An 18,885-nucleotide genomic window follows, 5' to 3' on the forward strand; every position below is an offset into this window, starting at 1 on the left:
TGGCAACATCAGCCAGGGTTTTGAACGTGCACATTCCCAACCCTGTTAGGAGAGGTATCTTCTTCCAGGTCAGCCTTGGTAATAATAAAACTAACTTTTATTTCTCTTCCTCATTCTCTCACTTCATTTCTTTATCCTTTTCTTCATTCCTTTCTTGTTTTATCTGATTCAAGATGAAGCAACATCCCTTTCCAAATCCAAACTTCACAGAGACAGGGTAACAGTCAAAGGTGGACATATACACCAAACATGTATCTAAAACCATTTAATATGGTACGTATTTTTATATGGTTTTATTCACATGTCACACAAAGAAACTCGTGATAGTTATGCAATAGTCCATTTTTAGTATATATTACAAATATTACATAAAAATATTTATTTTGCATGGTATAACCAGTGTCATGTTGGCACAATATTTATTTACTTGCAAGGTCTCTATAACTATTTGATTACCTTCTCAATTTATAAAGCTTTAGGTTTGCCATTACACTTTTCTCATAACATTCCATGTGACTTCACCTAAAGTGGCCTCACCAGAGACAATTTCTTTGGTTACAATGAGCACAACCCTTACCTGTGTGCTACTGATTTTTTTTTCTTCTAAACCATAATGCGAAGTGCAATGTAGTACCTTCACGGATTGGTATTTATTGTCAAAAAACCAACTTGATAAGCAAGTGTAACTTACTTCATTTAAATAATGCCATTATTTTCTATATTTCTATGTCGCTGATATTACATTGGATAAATATTGACCACAAAATCATGTTATATGAATTAAATGGCAAATGCAAAACTTTCTAAGATTAAAGGAGAAATGGAAGTATATGTTATTTTTAGTCTTTTGTATGTAACCTTTAACTGAGAAGGAGTGAGTTTGAAACCCTAGAAATAAATAAATTTCTTGATGCGATGCAATCATGTGTAAAGCAAACTAGTTTCTGGATTTTATTAGCTGTTGAATAAGTGGTAAATGGTTAGCTTCCTAAGAAGCAATAAGGACTCTGCTTGAAGTACAGAAGGAACACAATCCAATTTATGAAATTAAAGAAAAGTTCAGCATCTGTCCAAGTCAATATTTGTCTACGTGTTCACACCAGCAAATAGAGGGCAATTTGTTCATCATTTGATAAAATCTGTGTTGAAATGCAGCTACCCAGGTGTCAAGATCCTTTTTCCCCCATCTGTCTTTTGGATTATTCATTATAAGAATAAAAGCTGCCTGCATCATGTCTTAGAGTTCAATGCTAAGGTAATTTTCAGCTATTTTAAGAGGATTGCAACTCCTAAGAGAGAAAGAGTCAAGAGTGAAAGAAGAATAGAATAAGAACTTTCGTTTTTTTAAAGATAAAAAGGTTATTAGTTTTGCTTTCATGAGACTACGTACATCAAAATATAAGATTAGAAACTATCATGTAAGTAAGGCTTTAGTTTTTCTGTCTGTGTCACCCACCTGCTGTTTCTAAGTGTTGAAAGTCAGAAAAGGCATCTGCCGAAGTACTGTATTTATTAATCATGAAAACAGGGGACGCACGCAAATCACACTGGGTACTTCCAAGCCTCTCATGATGCAGGCAATGCACATTAGTGTCTGCTCCTCCCTGAGATATGCTGTGTTTCCTACTGTATGTTGAAGCTGTCTTAGTCTATTTTCTGGAACCTTGGGAGGGCCTCCTTTAGGCATCATATTCCACGGCTAAAGATGGAAGGAAGAAGAGGGAGGCCCAGAGAGGTAGCTGAGTCTACCCCTTTGATAACTAACCCACTCTACAGATAATACCATTAATCCATTCGTAAAGATGGAGCCATCCTGACCTAATCGCCTTTGGTTAAGTCCCAATTCCCAATATGTTACATTGAGGATTCAGTTTTCTTTTTCTCTTTCATCCCTCCCTCCCTTCCTTCCTTCCCAGCCATGGTATCAGCCTAACTTCAGCAACATCAAACTCCAAGTCCAAGCTATCCTTCTGTGTCAACCTCCCAAGTAGCTGTAACTACAGTCACCTACCACAAATGCTTGACTAATTTTTTCTATTTGTAGTAGAGCCAGGGTCTCACTTTTAGCTCACACTGGTCTCTGGTCTCCAGAGCTCAAGGGACCCTCCCACCTCGGCCTCCCAGAGTGCTAGGATTGGAGGAGTGAGACATGGTGCCCAGCCAGGATTCAGTTTTCAACACATGTTTTTGAGAGGCATATTCAAGGCATATTCATAGTACAATCTCTTCAGAGCAATCAAGGCCATGATTTTAATGCTCAGATCTCAATTACAAAGAATAAATGCCAGTTAAAGATGGAGAGCGCTCTCTGTGCATCATAATGTCTTACTGCAACAGTAGGTTCCCAAGTTCATTTCGAACACCTTATGTATTTGAAAAATAAAGAATATTAAACAAATATAATGGTCTTAAACATGATGAATGTCAGGGTGGCGCCTGTGGCTCAGTCGGTAAGGCGCCGGCCCCATATACCGAGGGTGGCGGGTTCAAACCCGGCCCCGGCCAAACTGCAACCAAAAAATAGCCGGGCATTGTGGCGGATGCCTGTAGTCCCAGCTACTCGGGAGGCTGAGGCAAGAGAATCGCTTAAGCCCAGGAGTTGGAGGCTGCTGTGAGCTGTGTGAGGCCACGGCACTCTACCGAGGGCCATAAAGTGAGACCCTGTCTCTACAAAAAAAAAAAAAACATGATGAATGTCAGAGGCTGACTTGTAATTATTAGTGACTTTGTAAAGATACATTTCCATGCACCTCTTTGAAATTACAATTCAGAGGATCTTCAGGGTCAGCAGTTGATAATTCCTAGATATATCCAGCTAACTGCCTGATTTTGTAAATATAGTGCTGTTGGCCACATACCCATTTGGCTACTTGTTGTTACTAACTTCTTTTGGGGTACAACAGCAGAGTTGAGTAATTTAGACAGAGATCTTTACCCTACAAAGGCTAAATAAAATGCATACTATTTGTGTTTTTATAGAAAGTTTGCCAATCCAAGAATTATAAGATTAAGGAAATCTGTCTTATATCTAGATCACAATTTCCTCATCTGCAGTTTATAGAATTACACAATTGTATATAATTTCTTGGAAATAATATTTTACCACTTGCTTTGATTTATAAAATTAACAAAAGACACAAGTGGCTCTTATGTATGTGTTTTTTCATAGGCCTCAATTTTTGATGTTTTCTTTGTTTTTATGAAAAGTATTTTTGCTTTTTACAATCTTCTTTAATAATACTTGTTAAAATGAAAAATACTTCTAGAGAGACTTAAATCCTAAGGTAATCCTGGCTATGGTCCACAGGATAGAATCAATACACTTCCTATGTTCTGGAAAAATTAGATAGTCGATGTAGCATTCTAAGTTGTCTAATGAGATCCTGATAGTAAGAAAGTTTTGGAAGTCTGCAAAAGAAAAAATAATAGAAAAAACAAACAAACAAATGAAATGAGTGAGTAGATGGGGTATGGCAGGTGCCTTTAGTCCTAGCTACTAAGGAGGCTGAGGCAAGAGGATTGATCAACCAAGAGATTGAGGTTGCTGTGAGGTATAACACCATAGCACTCTCCCCAGGGCAATAGAGTAACACTCTGTATCAAAACAACAACAACAACATTCAAATAGTTGGTGCAGTTTGGCATCCTAAAAGTTTGTGAAGTAGAGAATAGAACCTAGATAAGTCAGAGAGCAAGGGTCAAAGAACTCTGTAAATTAAGATTATTGAACTATCACCACCAACAAGTTACCTCTGCTTCATTCATAAGAAGCAATGGAGATTGGTTTACTGTTTTTACTTCACAGTGGCTAATAGAAGATTACACATTAGGGTTTTGCTCCACAGAGCACAAAGCTTCCTTTTGGTCTGTGGGTTTAACTAGCACCAAAAATATTCTGGGAGGGATGTTGGCTCTTCTTCCAGGCATTCCAAGAACTATAATCATTTCACAACAAAAATCAAAATTGTGCGTAATAATGTCAGTTAAAACCTTCAAATAATTTTTTGTATTTGCCATGAACCTTTAAATGGTTATTGATTATAACACATTTAGTTCAATATAGAAAGCAGAAAATTTAATTTGTAAAGTTAATCACACAGTTATATTTTCATAGTAAAAACAGCATATAGTTAATTGTTGACATTTTAATAATTTTAATTTTATAAATTATGTTGCCTTTGATTTTTTTTTTTTTTTGAAAATAGGGAAATAAGACCTTAATTTATGTAATTGGAATAGGGATCACTTTGGGTACTATTTCAAATTAAAAGACTATTTATTCACAAGAGGAAGTAGGAAAACTGTATCCGTCTTTAAAAAAATAAACTTTAAGAAGTTCCCTTGAAAATTTACACCATAGAATATTAGTTTAAAATAGACCAGTGGCATAATTGCCCTTGAAGAGTTATCCAATATGTAGGGAGTCTTAGATTACTGACCATTATAGAGAACACTTTTTAATAGACCATTATAGAAAACACTTTTTAATGTAACTATCAATAAGTTGTCCCTTGACAAGGAAAACCCTTTAGGTAGGGTGGTGCCTGTGGCCCAGTGAGTGGGGCGCTGGCCCCATATACCAAGGCTGGCAGGTTCAAACCCGGCCCCAGCCAAACTGCAAAAAAAAAAAAAAGAAAGAAAGAAAGAAAAAGAAAATCCTTTAAACGTAACTTGTATTGAACATATAGGCCCCTTTTCAGGAGTTATTCTTAAAAGCAAACACACCCCAAATTAAATAAATAACTACCAAAACCACAGTCTTTGCATATCTTTTAGCTTTGAAGATACTTTCACTTACAGGAAAAGTGTCATTTGCAGTGGCTATTTCACAACCAAGTAACTCCTGCTTTTATAGATGACCATTTAAAAAAAAAAAAAAATGCCTTCTGCTAAAGAGAATATTTGGCTCCAGAGACTCATCATCAGGGTTGAGAATTCGTTGTGAAGCTACTTTGGTTCTACAAAAGATTAGGAAGAATGGACAAATATAAATTTTTAACCACTATCACTAAAATCTGCTATATGGGATAAAACACTGATCATGTTCTCTGTAAAAAATATGTCCACTTTAAGGTTGTTTCCATAGGGTACTGACACCTCAGAATCCATCTGTTCTTCTTTCTTTTATAACAACAGGGGCCACGTGTACCAGGGGTCTGGCTGGGTAGAGTGTTTCCTTGTAATTTAGCCTGTTTTGTGCTTAAGGGAGTTGTTTCCCTTTCACTTAAGAACTGGAATCCTTCAGTCTCCTTGCATTATTTTTGTTGTGATAGAGCACTTTAAACACTCACTGGCTGACAGCTGTGGCCAGAGGCTGGGACCTGCTGGGAGCAGCATGATATGCTGAAAATAACATTGTCTCATCTGTTCACTAAAGGATTACAGTGTCATGGACACTTGGAATGAATTTTAAGATCATAAAACCATGACAGGAGTTAAGAAATACATTTGTACACACATTCTAATTGAGTGATGAAATTAAAAAATGTTTATTTTGTCATGTATAGAGAATTCTGTTGATCGAGAACATTGTTAACTGTGTCCCATAGTTCAAATGCTACTTAATGGACCGTTGCTTAAAAAAAAAAAAAATAAATCTATGCTATGACTTCATTTGAAATGACACTTCAGATCTGTCTCATTCCAAAGTCAATCTTTTTATTGATCTGTTAATTAGTTGATTTATTTTAATAATACCAAAGTTGGAAGTAATCCTCAAATTCAGAGTTTGTCAAGTGGGTCAAACAGGGTGCCAACTCATTTAAATGACCCCAGCAGTGCATGTACAGTTCAAGTTCACTATGAACTGAACACTACCATGCCGGCTTCTACTTATAACAGCTATATCAAGTCACCTTATGTTTAATGAATTGCCATATGGGGATTAGCTGGGTTGTTAGAGCACTTTATGAATTTTCAGCCACCATCCAACTTATTAGCACCCTGGCTCTGTTTATTATTGCATATTTTTCCTGCCTCTGCTTAGAATTATATGTTATTTTGACAACCTAGTGGGAGGTGGCAGAAGGGTGGAAGCTGGAAGTCCTGGATCTTGTGACTTCAAAGAAACTATTTTGATCTAACAACTTCAATCTCCTAATTTTATAGAAGACTTAAATGAATTCAAAGAAAATTTAGGCTTCCCAATATTGAAATACCTACTTAGTTTTTGAAAAAGAGTTTAGAACTCACATCTCCAAGCTCATGTTCCTTGTTTTGCTAGAATTTAAAACCTTGGGGTATTTTTTTTTTTAATTTATGTGTGTATTAACAGAGGGGAAATACTGTAGTATCACAATTAAGAGTATGAGTTCTGGATTTAGACTACCCAGATTCAAGCCTGCTTGCTATGAACTAATTTTTGGATGATGGCCAAGTCATTCAACTACTCTGTCCCTCCATTTTTCTGTCAAACAGATACAATAACACCATCTCTTTCACAGATCTATTGCACAGCACAGAAAATACAACATAAGGTGTAACATTATAAATTTTCAATAAAAGTTGGCTATCATCAGTTAATAATTTATTCAAACTTAACAATTATGTATTTGCTGCCTACCATATGCCAAATGGTATTGTAGATCCCAGGGACAGAATGGCTGATGAAAAGGACATCGTTGCAGTCTCTATCCCCTCTTCTTGCACCACTCCACTCAGAAAAGAATCAACGAGTCATCACATGAATCCATGTCTACGGAAAATGGCTGTGATGAGTTTTAATTAAAATTAAAGGAAATAAGGGGAATGACAAGGGTCGAGCATGCAAATTTCTATTACGCAGGCCCAGTGAATTCATGAATGTCATTAAAATTCTGGATTTTAATGTGTGCAAGGAGAAGCTCTTATATTTTAACTACAAGTGTTGCTACCACAATGGGATTTGTGAGTTCCTAAAAATTGTTGAATTCAGCAGCATTCCTATTGAAAAACAGGACTCAGGGGAAAAATATGTGCAGATCCCCCAAATCTATCCAAAAGGGTCAAAACTATCAGGCATCCATTTTTTTTACTGTGTTTTATTTTATTTTTTTAATCTTTTATTTTTGTTTATTAAATCATAGCTGTGTACATTAATGCAGTCACGGGGTACAATGTGCTCGTTTTATATACAATTTGAAATATTTTCATCAAACTTGTTAACATAGCCTTCATGGCAATTTCTTAGTTATTGTGTTAAGACATTTATACTCTACATTTAGTAAGTTTCTCATGTACCGTTGTAAGATGCAACATAGCTGTGGTCCCGCCAATAACCTTCCCTCCACCCATCCTTCCCCCTCCCCTCCCCTCCCTTTCCCCATAGCAAAGTATCTCAAGAATGGAAGAAAAAGTATCCAGTATACTCAGTCCTACTATGAAACTAATTTATAGCTTTCATATGAAATCTATAACCCAACTAAAGCACAGGCATCCATTTTTTTTTTGGGGGGGGGGATTCATTGAGGGTACAATAAGCCAAGTTACACTGATTGCAATTGTTAGGTAAAGTCCCTCTTGCAATCATGTCTTGCCCCCATAAAGTGTGACACACACCAAGGCCCCACCCCCTCCCTCCTTCCCTCTTTCTGCTTCCCCCCCATAACCTTAATTGTCATTAATTGTCCTCATATCAAAATTGAGTACATAGGATTCATGCTTCTCCATTCTTGTGATGCTTTACTAAGAATAATGTCTTCCACGTCCATCCAGGTTAATACAAGGGATGTAAAGTCTCCATTTTTTTTAATGGCTGAATAGTATTCCATGGTATACATATACCACAGCTTGTTAATCCATTCCTGGGTTGGTGGGCATTTAGGCTGTTTCCACATTTTGGGGATTGTAAATTGAGCTGCAATAAACAGTCTAGTACAAGTGTCCTTATGATAAAAGGATTTTTTTCCTTCTGGGTAGATGCCCAGTAATGGGATTGCAGGATCAAATGGGAGGTCTAGCTTGAGTGCTTTGAGGTTTCTCCATACTTCCTTCCAGAAAGGTTGTACTAGTTTGCAGTCCCATAATCAGTGTAAAAGTGTTCCCTTCTCTCCACATCCACGCCAGCATCTGCAGTTTTGAGATTTTGTGATGTGGGCCATTCTCACTGGGGTTAGATGATATCTCAGGGTTGTTCTGATTTGCATTTCTCCAATATATAGAGATGATGAACATTTTTTCATGTGTTTGTTAGCCATTCATCTGTCATCTTTAGAGAAAGTTCTATTCATGACTCTTTCCCATTGATATATGGGATTGTTGGCTTTTTTCATGTGGATTAATTTGAGTTCTCTATAGATCCTAGTTATCAAGCTTTTGTCTGATTGAAAATATGCAAATATCCTTTCCCATTGTGTAGGTTGTCTCTTTGCTTTGGTTATTGTCTCCTTAGTTGTACAGAAGCTTTTCAGTTTAATGAAGTCCCATTTGTTTATTTTTGTTGTTGTTGCAATTGCCATGGCAGTCTTCTTCATGAAGTCTTTCCCCAGGCCAATATCTCCCAGTGTTTTTCCTATGCTTTCTTGGAGGATTTTTATTGTTTCATGCCTTAAGTTTAAGTCCTTTATCCATCTTGAATCAATTTTTGTGAGTGGGGAAAGGTGTGGGTCCAGTTTCAGTCTTTTACATGTAGACATCCAGTTCTCCCAACACCATTTATTGAATAGGTCTTTCCCTCAATACCTTGGGAGTCTTTCCCCCAAGGTATGTTCTTGTTTGGTTTGTCAAAGATTAGGTGGTTGTAAAATGTTAGTTTCATTTCTTGGTTTTCAATTCGATTCCAAGTGTCTATGTCTCTGTTTTTGTGCCAGTATCATGCTGTCTTGAGCACTATGGCTTTGTAGTACAGACTAAAATCTGGTATGCTGATGCCTCCAGCTTTATTTTTGTTACAAAGAACTGCCTTAGCTATACGGGTTTTTTTCCGGTTCCATACAAAATGCAGAATCATTTTTTCCAAATCTTGAAAGTACGATGTTGGTATATTGATAGGAATGGCATTGAATAGGTAGATTGCTTTGGGAAATATAGACATTTTAACAATGTTGATTCTTCCCGTCCATGAGCATGGTATGTTCTTCCATTTGTTAATATCCTCTGCTATTTCCTTTCTGAGGAGTTCACAGTTTTCTTTATAGAGGTCCTTCACCTCCTTTGTTAGGTATATTCCTAGGTATTTCATTTTCTTTGAAACTATGGTGAAGGGAGTTGTGTCCTTAATTAGCTTCTCATCTTGACTATTATTGGTGTATACAAAGGCTACTGACTTGTGGACATTGATTTTATATCCTGAAACATTACTGTATTTTTTGATGACTTCTAGGAGTCTTGTGGTTGAGTCTTTGGGGTTCTGTAAGTATAAGATCGTGTCATCAGCAAAGAGGGAGAGTTTGCCCTCCTCTGCTCCCATTTGGATTCCCTTTATTTCCTTGTCTTGCCTAATTGTATTGGCTAGAACTTCCAGCACTACGTTGAATAGTAAAGGTGACACAGGACAACCTTGTCTGGTTCCAGTTCTAAGAGGAAAAGCTTTCAGTTTTACTCCATTCAGTAAAATATTGGCTGTGTGTTTGTCATAGATAGCTTCAATCAGTTTTAGAAATGTGCCACCTATGGCTATACTCTTCAGTGTTCTAATTAGAAAAGGATGCTGGATTTTATCAAATGCTTTTTCTGCATCTATTGAGAGGATCATGGGATCTTTATTTTTGCCTCTGTTTATATGGTGGATAACGTTTATGGATTTGCGTATGTTAACCCAGCCTTGCATCTCTGGGATGAAGCCTACTTGATCATGATTAATGACTTTTTTGATGATAAGTTGTAATCTGTTCGCTAGGATTTTGTTGAGAATTTTTGCATCTATATTCATGAGTGAGATTGGTCTGAAATTCTCCTTTTTGTTTGGGTCTTTTCCTGGTTTTGGTATCAGGGTGATGTTTGCTTCATAGAATGTGTTGGGGGAAGATTCCTTCTTCCTCAATTTTTTGGAATAGTTTCTGCAGTACAGGAATAAGCTCTTCCTTGAAGGTTTGATAGAATTCAACTCTAACCGAGCTTCTCCAAGACACATTGTGATGAACTTGTCCAAAGTCAAGACAAAAGAAAAGATTCTGCAAGCTGCCAGGAGTAAGTGCCAGTTGACCTACAGGGGCAAATCCATCAGAGTGACTGCAGACTTCTCTAATGAATCTTTCCAAGCAAGAAGACAATGGTCATCTACCTTTAATCTACTTAAACAGAACAATTTCCAGCCCAGAATTCTGTACCCTGCTAAGCTAAGCTTCAAAATTGATGGAGAAATCAAATCATTTATGGATATACAAACATTGAGGAAATTCGCCACAACAAGACCAGCTCCACAGGAAATACTTCAACCTGTTCTGCACACTGACCACCACAATGGATCAGCAGCAAACTAAGAACTCAGAAATTAAAGGACAGAACCTAACCTCCACACTGATGCAAAAGATAAAACTAAGCAATGGACTCTCACAAAATAAGATAAATAGAATACTACCACACTTATCAATTATCTCAATAAATGTTAATGGCCTGAACTCCCCACTGAAGAGACATAGATTGGTTGACTGGATTAAAAAACACAAGCCATTCATTTGCTGTCTGCAAGAAACACACCTGGCTTCAAAAGACAAATTAAAGCTCCGAGTCAAGGGTTGGAAGACAATTTTTCAGGCAAATGGAATTCAGAAGAAAAGAGGAGTGCAATCTTATTTTCAGATACATGTGGATTTAAAGCAACTAAAGTCAAAAAAGGCAAAGTTTGTCACTTTATATTGGTCAAGGGAAAAATACAACAAGAAGACATTTCAATTCTAAATATTTATGCACCCAATTTAAATGCTCCCAGATTCTTGAAACAGACCTTACTCAGTCTGAGCAATATGATATCTGATAATACCATCATAACAGGGGACTTTAACACTCCTCTTACAGAGCTGGACAGATCCTCTAAACAGAAATTAAACAAAGATATAAGAGATTTAAATGAGACCCTAGAACAACTGTGCTTGATAGACGCATATAGAACACTCCATCCCAAAGATAAAGAATATACATTCTTCTCATCACCCCATGGAACATTCTCCAAAATTGATCATATCCTGGGACACAAAACAAATATCAACAGAATCAAAAGAATTGAAATTTTACCTTGTATCTTCTCAGACCATAAGGCACTAAAGGTGGAACTCAACTCTAACAAAAATGCTCGACCCCACCCAAAGGCATGGAAATTAAATAATCTTCTGTTGAATAACAGATGGGTGCAGGAAGAAATAAAACAGGAAATCATTAACTTCCTTGAGCATAACAACAAGAAGACACAAGCTACCAAAACGTGTGGGATACTGCAAAAGCAGTTTTGAGAGGAAAATTCATCACTTTAGATGCCTACATTCGAAAAACAGAAAGAGAGTGCATCAACAATCTCACAAGAGATCTTATGGAATTGGAAAAAGAAGAACAATCTAAGCCTAAACTCAGGAGAAGAAAAGAAATATCCAAAATCAAATCAGAGATCAATGAAATTGAAAACAAAAGAATCATTCAGAAAATTAATGAAATACGGAGTTGGTTTTTTGAAAAAATAAATAAAATAGATAAACCATTGGCCAGACTAACGAGGAATAGAAAAGTAGTCTCTAGTAACCTCAATCAGAAATGATAAAGGGGAAATAACAACTGATCCCACAGAGATACAAGAGATCATCTCTGAATACTAACAGAAACTCTATGCCCAGAAATTTGACAATGTGAAAGAAATGGATCAATATTTGGAATCACACCCTCTCCCTAGACTCAGCCAGGAAGAAATAGAGCTCCTGAACAGACCAATTTCAAGCACTGAGATCAAAGAAACAATAAAAATCTTCCAACCAAAAAAAATGCCAAGCATCCATTTTTAATGAAAATATTTGCAAAATAAACTACTAAGTAATAAATAACTCTATAAATACAAGATTCTACTCTAAGAAGAAAGAAGGATAAGAAGACCCAAATGTGAGCCTGAAGGAAAGGGGTGTTGTATTCTGTATTGCATTCCTGTGTGGCTCCCGGTAACTTCAGCCTTATTGTCATATTTTGTGTTTAGTTGCTATTATTTGGTGCAATTATTTATGTATTGAGTAATTGGCTTATGATACAGTGCCCCCCTTCATATGCAGTTTTGCTCTTTAGATTTCAGTAACTCACAATCAAGTGTAGCCCAAAAATCGTAAATGAAAAATCCAGAAATAAACTATTGATATATTGTGAATTGTGTGCTGTTCTGAGTAGCGTGATACAATCCCCCTCTGTCCCCCGACAATGTGAATCACCCCTTTGTCTAGCCTGTAGGCACTACGTATATGTGTCCTGGTGATCAACTCTTGGGGTATCACAGTGCTGTGTTTAAGTAACCCATATGTTACTTAATGGCCCCAAAGCCCAAGAGCAGTGATGCTACCATCTTGGATATGTCAAAGAGAAACCATAAGTGCTCCCTTTGAGTGAAAAGGTGAAAGTTCTCCTCTGAATCAAGAATGAAAGGGGAAAAAAATCAGATTCTGAAGTTGCTATGGTAAATATGAATCTTCTACCTGTCAAATAGTGAAGAATGACAAGAAATTTCTGCTACTTTTTATGTCTCACCCTGCAAAATTTACAGCCACAGGATGTGCTAGTGCTCAGTTAAGATGGAAAAGTCAAGTGTGTGTGTGTTTGTCAGAGGGATGGGAGAGGGGGGAAACATGAACAGAAACACACTCTGATTACGGGTGCTCAGATTCAGTTCTGTAGTTTCAGGCCTCCTCTGGGGGTGCTAGAGCGTGTCCCCTGTGGATCAGGAGGACTGCTGTGCTTTCTGTGTTTTATTCACAGCCTCCTCTACTTACCAGTCATTTTGGAGCTAATCTCCTCACATTACATACCCACATTCTAACATCACAGACAGAGGGAAACGACATAGCTAGATGAGAATTTCTAGATGATTGAGTTGGCAAGGATAAAGCTCAGATTTTAGGCACTTTGGGCTTCTAAGGGGAAAGGGGGGCTTGAACCTGCATGATGGCAGTGATGAATATAGCTAGGTATCTAACACAAAAAACTCTAATGTAAAAGAAAAGATACTTGTCTCCAGAATATCTAAGATACTCTAGATATCTTAGATGGCAATGCACTTGAAAATCTAAGTTTTGATACATCACATCTCCAAATAGAAAAGAAAAAAATTCCATAGACTAGGAAGGCAGAAATAAAAATAAGTAATACATTCTAGAATCGCTTTGAGGAGTCACAGTACCTGCCACTCATCTTTTAACCTCATGTTTATCTCCCCATCTGAACTGTATTAGCCTTGACTAAGACTGATAGGAGTGTGAGAAGAATCTTAGAAAGAAATGGAAAGTTCAAGAAATTTAAACACTTTGGAAGGTAACAGTTTAAGCTGTTAAAGCTTAAACTTGGAAACAGAGGAGGGAAATAGGACTGTCATGCTCACACAGGCTTATTAAAAGCAGATGCGTATATTGATCCTGATATATTGTTACCACAGGCATGATAGAATTCATACTAGTGGGTGGCGCCTGTGACCCAGGGAGTAGGGCACCAGCCCCATATACTGAGGGTGGTGGGTTCGAACCTGGCCCCAGCCAGATAAAACAGTAGATGCAACTGCAACAAAAAATAGCTGGGCATTGTGGCGGGCGCCTGTAGTCCCAGCTACTCAGGAGGCTGAGGCAAGAGAATCTCTTGAGCCCAGGAGTTTGAGGTTGCTGTGAGCTGTGACGCCACAACACTCTACCGAGGGTGACAGAGTGAGACTATGTCTCAAAAAAAAAAAAGAATTCATACTAGATATTTGACTTTAAATATTAAAAATAAACTTCTTGAGTAGAAGTCACAGTCTTATGATTTAACCCATATCTTCTAAATCACTGTTATCTAAAAGAAAAGCATAGTTGGGATCTCACCTATAGTGCATAATGCCAGGGTACGGGTCAGATCTATTAGTATAGAGTATAAATGTCTTAACACAATAATTAAGTAAACAATATGAGGTATATATTAACCAGTGTGATGTAGGTGTTCCTAAATCTATATGAAGTCAGCACATTGTACCCCATAAATGCATAATGTATACATAATCTATGTGTTTATGATTTAATACAAAAAAAGAAAAGAAAAGCATAAGCTATAAATGTGAGCTTCATATGGAATTTCAATTTTTTATTAAGCACATTAAAAGGTAAAAATAAGCAAGTGATATTAATCTTAATATTGTATATTTATTTGGCCTAATGTATCGTGTCAACAAGTAACAAACATAAAATTAAGGTATTGTATATTCTTTTTTTGTCTGTACTAAGTCTTTGATATTCAGCATATAATTTAAGAGTAGAGCATATCACAATTACAAATTGCTGTATTTTAAGTAGTTTCTTATAACTAGTGGTTTCCATATAGAACAATGAAGGTTGAAGTTAACTTACATGACCATTATTTCACCAGAATGGAAAGATGAAATAAAGTAGATATTATTTATTTTTTGATTAGTGTTTAATCAAAAACTTTCACTCCTTCAAACAGTAGAAAAAATATACCTTATGTTATTTATTTATGTTTTTCGAACTGCTCTTATAGAATACTTTCAGAGTATATGTTTTGGATACACCCCATCTCCTTATCTCAAGTATGCTGAATTGCTCCAAGTTAAATGTTTAAATTGGAATAGTTGTGAAGACTGTTATACTCTTTATTATGTTAAACGTAACTGAATAAGCATTGAACTGGATAGGAGCTGACTGGTTGACAAAAGTGTCATGTTTTATAGACATTTAGTTAAACATATTGATGTTGTTTTTTATATTGTTATGGAGGCATTATATATATATTTTGGCTCCCAACATCTTAGGAAATCTCATGGGCTCTGAACACTGTGCCCTAATGCCAAATGCGTAAACACCCTGGCTCCAGCAACATTTCCCCTAAACCTGCTTGCAAATTGTAGGGATGCTACTATTCCTTTAGTTCTTGGCATAATTGTCAATCACAGTGGGGTTGTTCTAACTTAAATTTTACCATTAGGATATTCCTGTTTGCTTTTTTCTTTTCTTACATGGACATAATATGCCCTTATTTATTTACTTGACTGTTTCCTGTTTCTGTGTTTAGGGAAACAAATAGCACACCTGCTTTGTCATCTACTGTATAATTAAGGACCTAGTACATAACAGAGAATGACAGTAGATAAGTAAATTTTAAAAATGCTTATTATAAGGAAAGGTTGAAGATTATTTCCCCCAAGTGCAGAGTACAGTTGTCCATCTTGTAGGGATCCGAGATTTCTCTGAGCTGCGCACCGTCCTCAAAGCCATCCCCACGTGTCGCGTGTTTCTAGTTGAACAAGGCTAGAAAAGCATTTTTTAAAAATTTAAGCATAAAAGCCTTATAATATCTGACATTTTGCCAACCCTTTACATTTTAGTAAGATCATGTCCTTTTATATTTAGCAATTTTGTTCTTTCTTAGATGTTCTGAATCTTTCTATTCTTAACTTCAGGGACTTCTATGCTCTTTAATTTTTTTTCTTTATTCTCTAAATTTATAGTTCTTAATCCTAGTCTATTATTCTCCTCCCAAGGGATATTTGGCAATGTCTGGAGGTATTTTTTGTTGTCATACTAGGTATGGAAGAGGATACTACTGTTATCTATTAGGTAAAAAAAAAGGTGCTCCTAAAATTTTTAAAATGCACAAAATAGTTCCCCAGAAATCCTAGATGTCTATGGTGCTAATGTAAAATCCTATTCTAACTTAATAGTTTACTTTAAAATGATGATTTGTTCTCTCCTTAAACTGTTCTTAAATTTAATAAAATTTGCTTTTGTGTATGATACACCTTTTGCTTCACTATAACAAACATTTTTTCAAGTTTTTATAAAAATGTACTCAAAAAGATGAATAGCAATGACCAATTAGTAATATGATTCTTTTAAAATGTTTGCTCTCTGTTTTTCTTTCTTTTTTTATTTCTTTATCTTTTTCTTGACAGAGTCTTACTCTGTCCCCTAGGTAGAATGTCAAGCCATTATTGCTCATAGCAACTTCAGTTTCTTGGGTTCAGGCAATCTCTTGTCCCAACTACCCCCAGGAACTGGGACTACAAGCACCCACCACGATGGCCAGCTACTTTGTCTATTTTTAGTAGAGACAGGGCCTCACTCTTGTGCAGGCTGGTCTTGAATAACTAAGCTCAAATAATTTACCTGCCATGCTTTCCCAGAGTGCTAGGATTACGGGAGTAAGCCACCATACCTGGCCTCTCTGTTTCTTTAACTGTTAGCAGGTACAATGAAAATTTTCATGAGTGTCATCATGTCATTTTATTAATTCAATGTATCTTTTAAATTCTATTTTATAGGTCCCTTTAGATGGAATATCATACAGCAGAAGACTTTTCATCAAAAAGATTAATTCCTGTGTTATCATTTCTGCAATAAAACAAGAAGCTAAGTGGTGGAGGCCACAGAACACGTCAAACCTGGATTCCACAATTCTGCATTAAGTGTTCAAGTTTTTATCCCTCTGCTGCAGGAAAGCCTTTGCCAATGCTTACAAGGAACTGTTTATCACTGCTTCTCTGGGTCCTGTTTGATGGAGGTCTCCTAACACCACTTCAACCACAGCCACAACAGACTTTAGCCACAGAGCCAAGAGAAAATGTTATCCACCTTCCAGGGCGACAGTCACATTTCCAACGAGTTAAACGTGGCTGGGTATGGAATCAGTTTTTTGTGCTGGAAGAATACATGGGCTCCGAGCCTCAATATGTGGGAAAGGTAATGGCGTGTTTCTTTTGGCAACCACTTGATAGGAAGGGGGAATATGCATTGTATATTTTGTATGGATGTTTTGCACAGGAGCTGAACAAACCAGTGACTAAAACACTGGAATTGAAATCCAAGAGACCTGATTTATCTTCCTGACTCAATGGCCTGGGTAAGCTTTGGAATATCATTTAACCCTCTTTGCTTCAATTCTCCCTGATTATTTTAATGAAAACAATTTTTTTTTGTTTGCATCTTTGACATTCTTTGCTGAAGATGTGAAGTTAAATAAGCAAAATGTCATAAATACAATTTTAAGTGTAGTTTAATGTATAGTTAGTATACATTAACTAGTAATGTAACTACTAATGTAATATACATTATACTACATTAAGTGTATAATGTATAATGTTTTATAATGTCTAGCAGCTAGACTGGAATTGTTTACCAACAAAAAACACAGAGAAAAATTATAAGGCATAAATATTATAAACTGATACTGGCATTCTTAAATGATCAGCATGTACTCGCTCCTCTTCCCTTTAAAACATGATACTCCATTTGTATTATGGTTCATAAGTGCTTGATTTGTCTTCCTTATGAGTTTATCAACTATTTCCTTATATGTCTCACAAGATACTTATAAAACTTTTTATGGCTAAAGTAATCAATGTTAGAACCCAAAAATATACACAAACATCAACATAGCACACCTAATTTTTAAAATCTCATTGCAAGTGTAAAGAAATTTTTTACACAATTATTGATGACAACTGTTTCAGCACTTTTATGTTTTGCTGCTTATTTTTCTTCTATAATAATGTTCACCTTGTCTCAAATAGTCAGAACTTATCCATCACTTCAAAAAATTATTTTTCCCCTCAAAATTTTTAATTTGTTTTGATTTTGGAAATTATTTTCTAAACTTTTCAAAAGATTTTGTTGTTTTCACTGAAAAGGTATATGAGTGCAAATAGTTTAAAACAGTGGTTTTCAACCTTCCTAATGCCATGACCCTTTAATACAGTTCCTGTGGGTCGCAACTTACAGATTGAGAACTGCTGGTTTAAAATAAATCCAAAGGCAGATATGAAAATCATAGCAGGAAGGATACTGGGAAATGAATGTAGACGATCCTGACTCTTGATCATTATGGCCCTGAGTGTTCTGAAAACATACTAAAGAGAAACATGATGGGTCTTAGGATTCCAATGTTAAGTCACAGGAAACATATTCATTCAAGATCAAAATTCTTTATAACACATTTTTTTGAAGTTTGCCTTATGGAAATGTGTTTGAAAGATGTTGAATAATTTGGTGAAGAAGGTCTTTCATTAGAAACTTCACTGAAAACAAACATGTAGCCTGGGTTGCCAGTAAGGTGTACAGGGCCCCAGGCAAATATATGTCTGTCTGTCTCTCTCTCTCTCCATATATTTTCGGGGAGGCAGAGCAATTATCTACATATATAAATCAAGTCATCCTAAATCAGTCTGTGAGTACCATTCTGGCATCCAATAACCAAAGATCTTACTGGAAAAAAAAAATACAGTGTCCTCAAATAGGATCTATCTCCTATCTCTTTGATAAAGTACCTACTAGGAATCAGGGCCTGGTCATGTGGCCCAGGGTACCTATGAATTCATAGGTGTGTCAAAATGAGCCCAAAATGGGAAACATGTGACTGGGGAACTTTGCTTAGGGTTCCTTTCTCGGGTTGCCCACACCTCACCAAAGGCCTGGGAAGGGTCTCAGGAAATTTTGAGGAAGACACTCCAAGTATGAAAGTCCCCCGAAGTTACTGCCCTAATTTTCTGCTTATATAATTCCTCCTTGTGATTATGGACTATAATAATCACTAAAAAAATTCTAGATAGGAAAATTTCATGTGGTTCTGGTACACTTGTTTCTCTTGATTTAATTTAAGGATAGAATTTTAAAATCCAAGACAAGGGGAAAGCTAACACAGCTCCTAAATTCTGCTTCATAGATACCAATTGTTTCAAATCTGTTTATGATCGAAGCTATACATCATATTGAGGTTCCTGGAAAATGCCTGAAAAGAAGATTGTTTGTTTATTTG

General features: G+C 36.3%; 1 protein-coding gene across 2 annotated transcripts in view; it reads left to right on the plus strand.

Annotated features, from left to right (window-relative positions):
- Positions 1–18,885, plus strand: part of CDH12 (cadherin 12) — a 439,546-nt gene that overhangs the window by 111,645 nt on the left and 309,016 nt on the right. Inside the window, exon 2 of one of the 2 annotated variants that reach the window (XM_053596561.1) lies at positions 16,397–16,814. In XM_053596561.1, coding sequence (XP_053452536.1) covers positions 16,584–16,814 — 231 coding nt within the window. In that variant the 5' untranslated portion in view covers positions 16,397–16,583. Of the gene's footprint in view, positions 1–16,396; positions 16,815–16,916; positions 16,975–18,885 lie in introns of those variants that run through there. The other variant, XM_053596569.1, reaches the window with a different exon arrangement.

Source organism: Nycticebus coucang, chromosome 1 (assembly GCF_027406575.1).
Source record: "Nycticebus coucang isolate mNycCou1 chromosome 1, mNycCou1.pri, whole genome shotgun sequence".
Taxonomy (NCBI): Eukaryota; Metazoa; Chordata; class Mammalia; order Primates; family Lorisidae; genus Nycticebus; species Nycticebus coucang.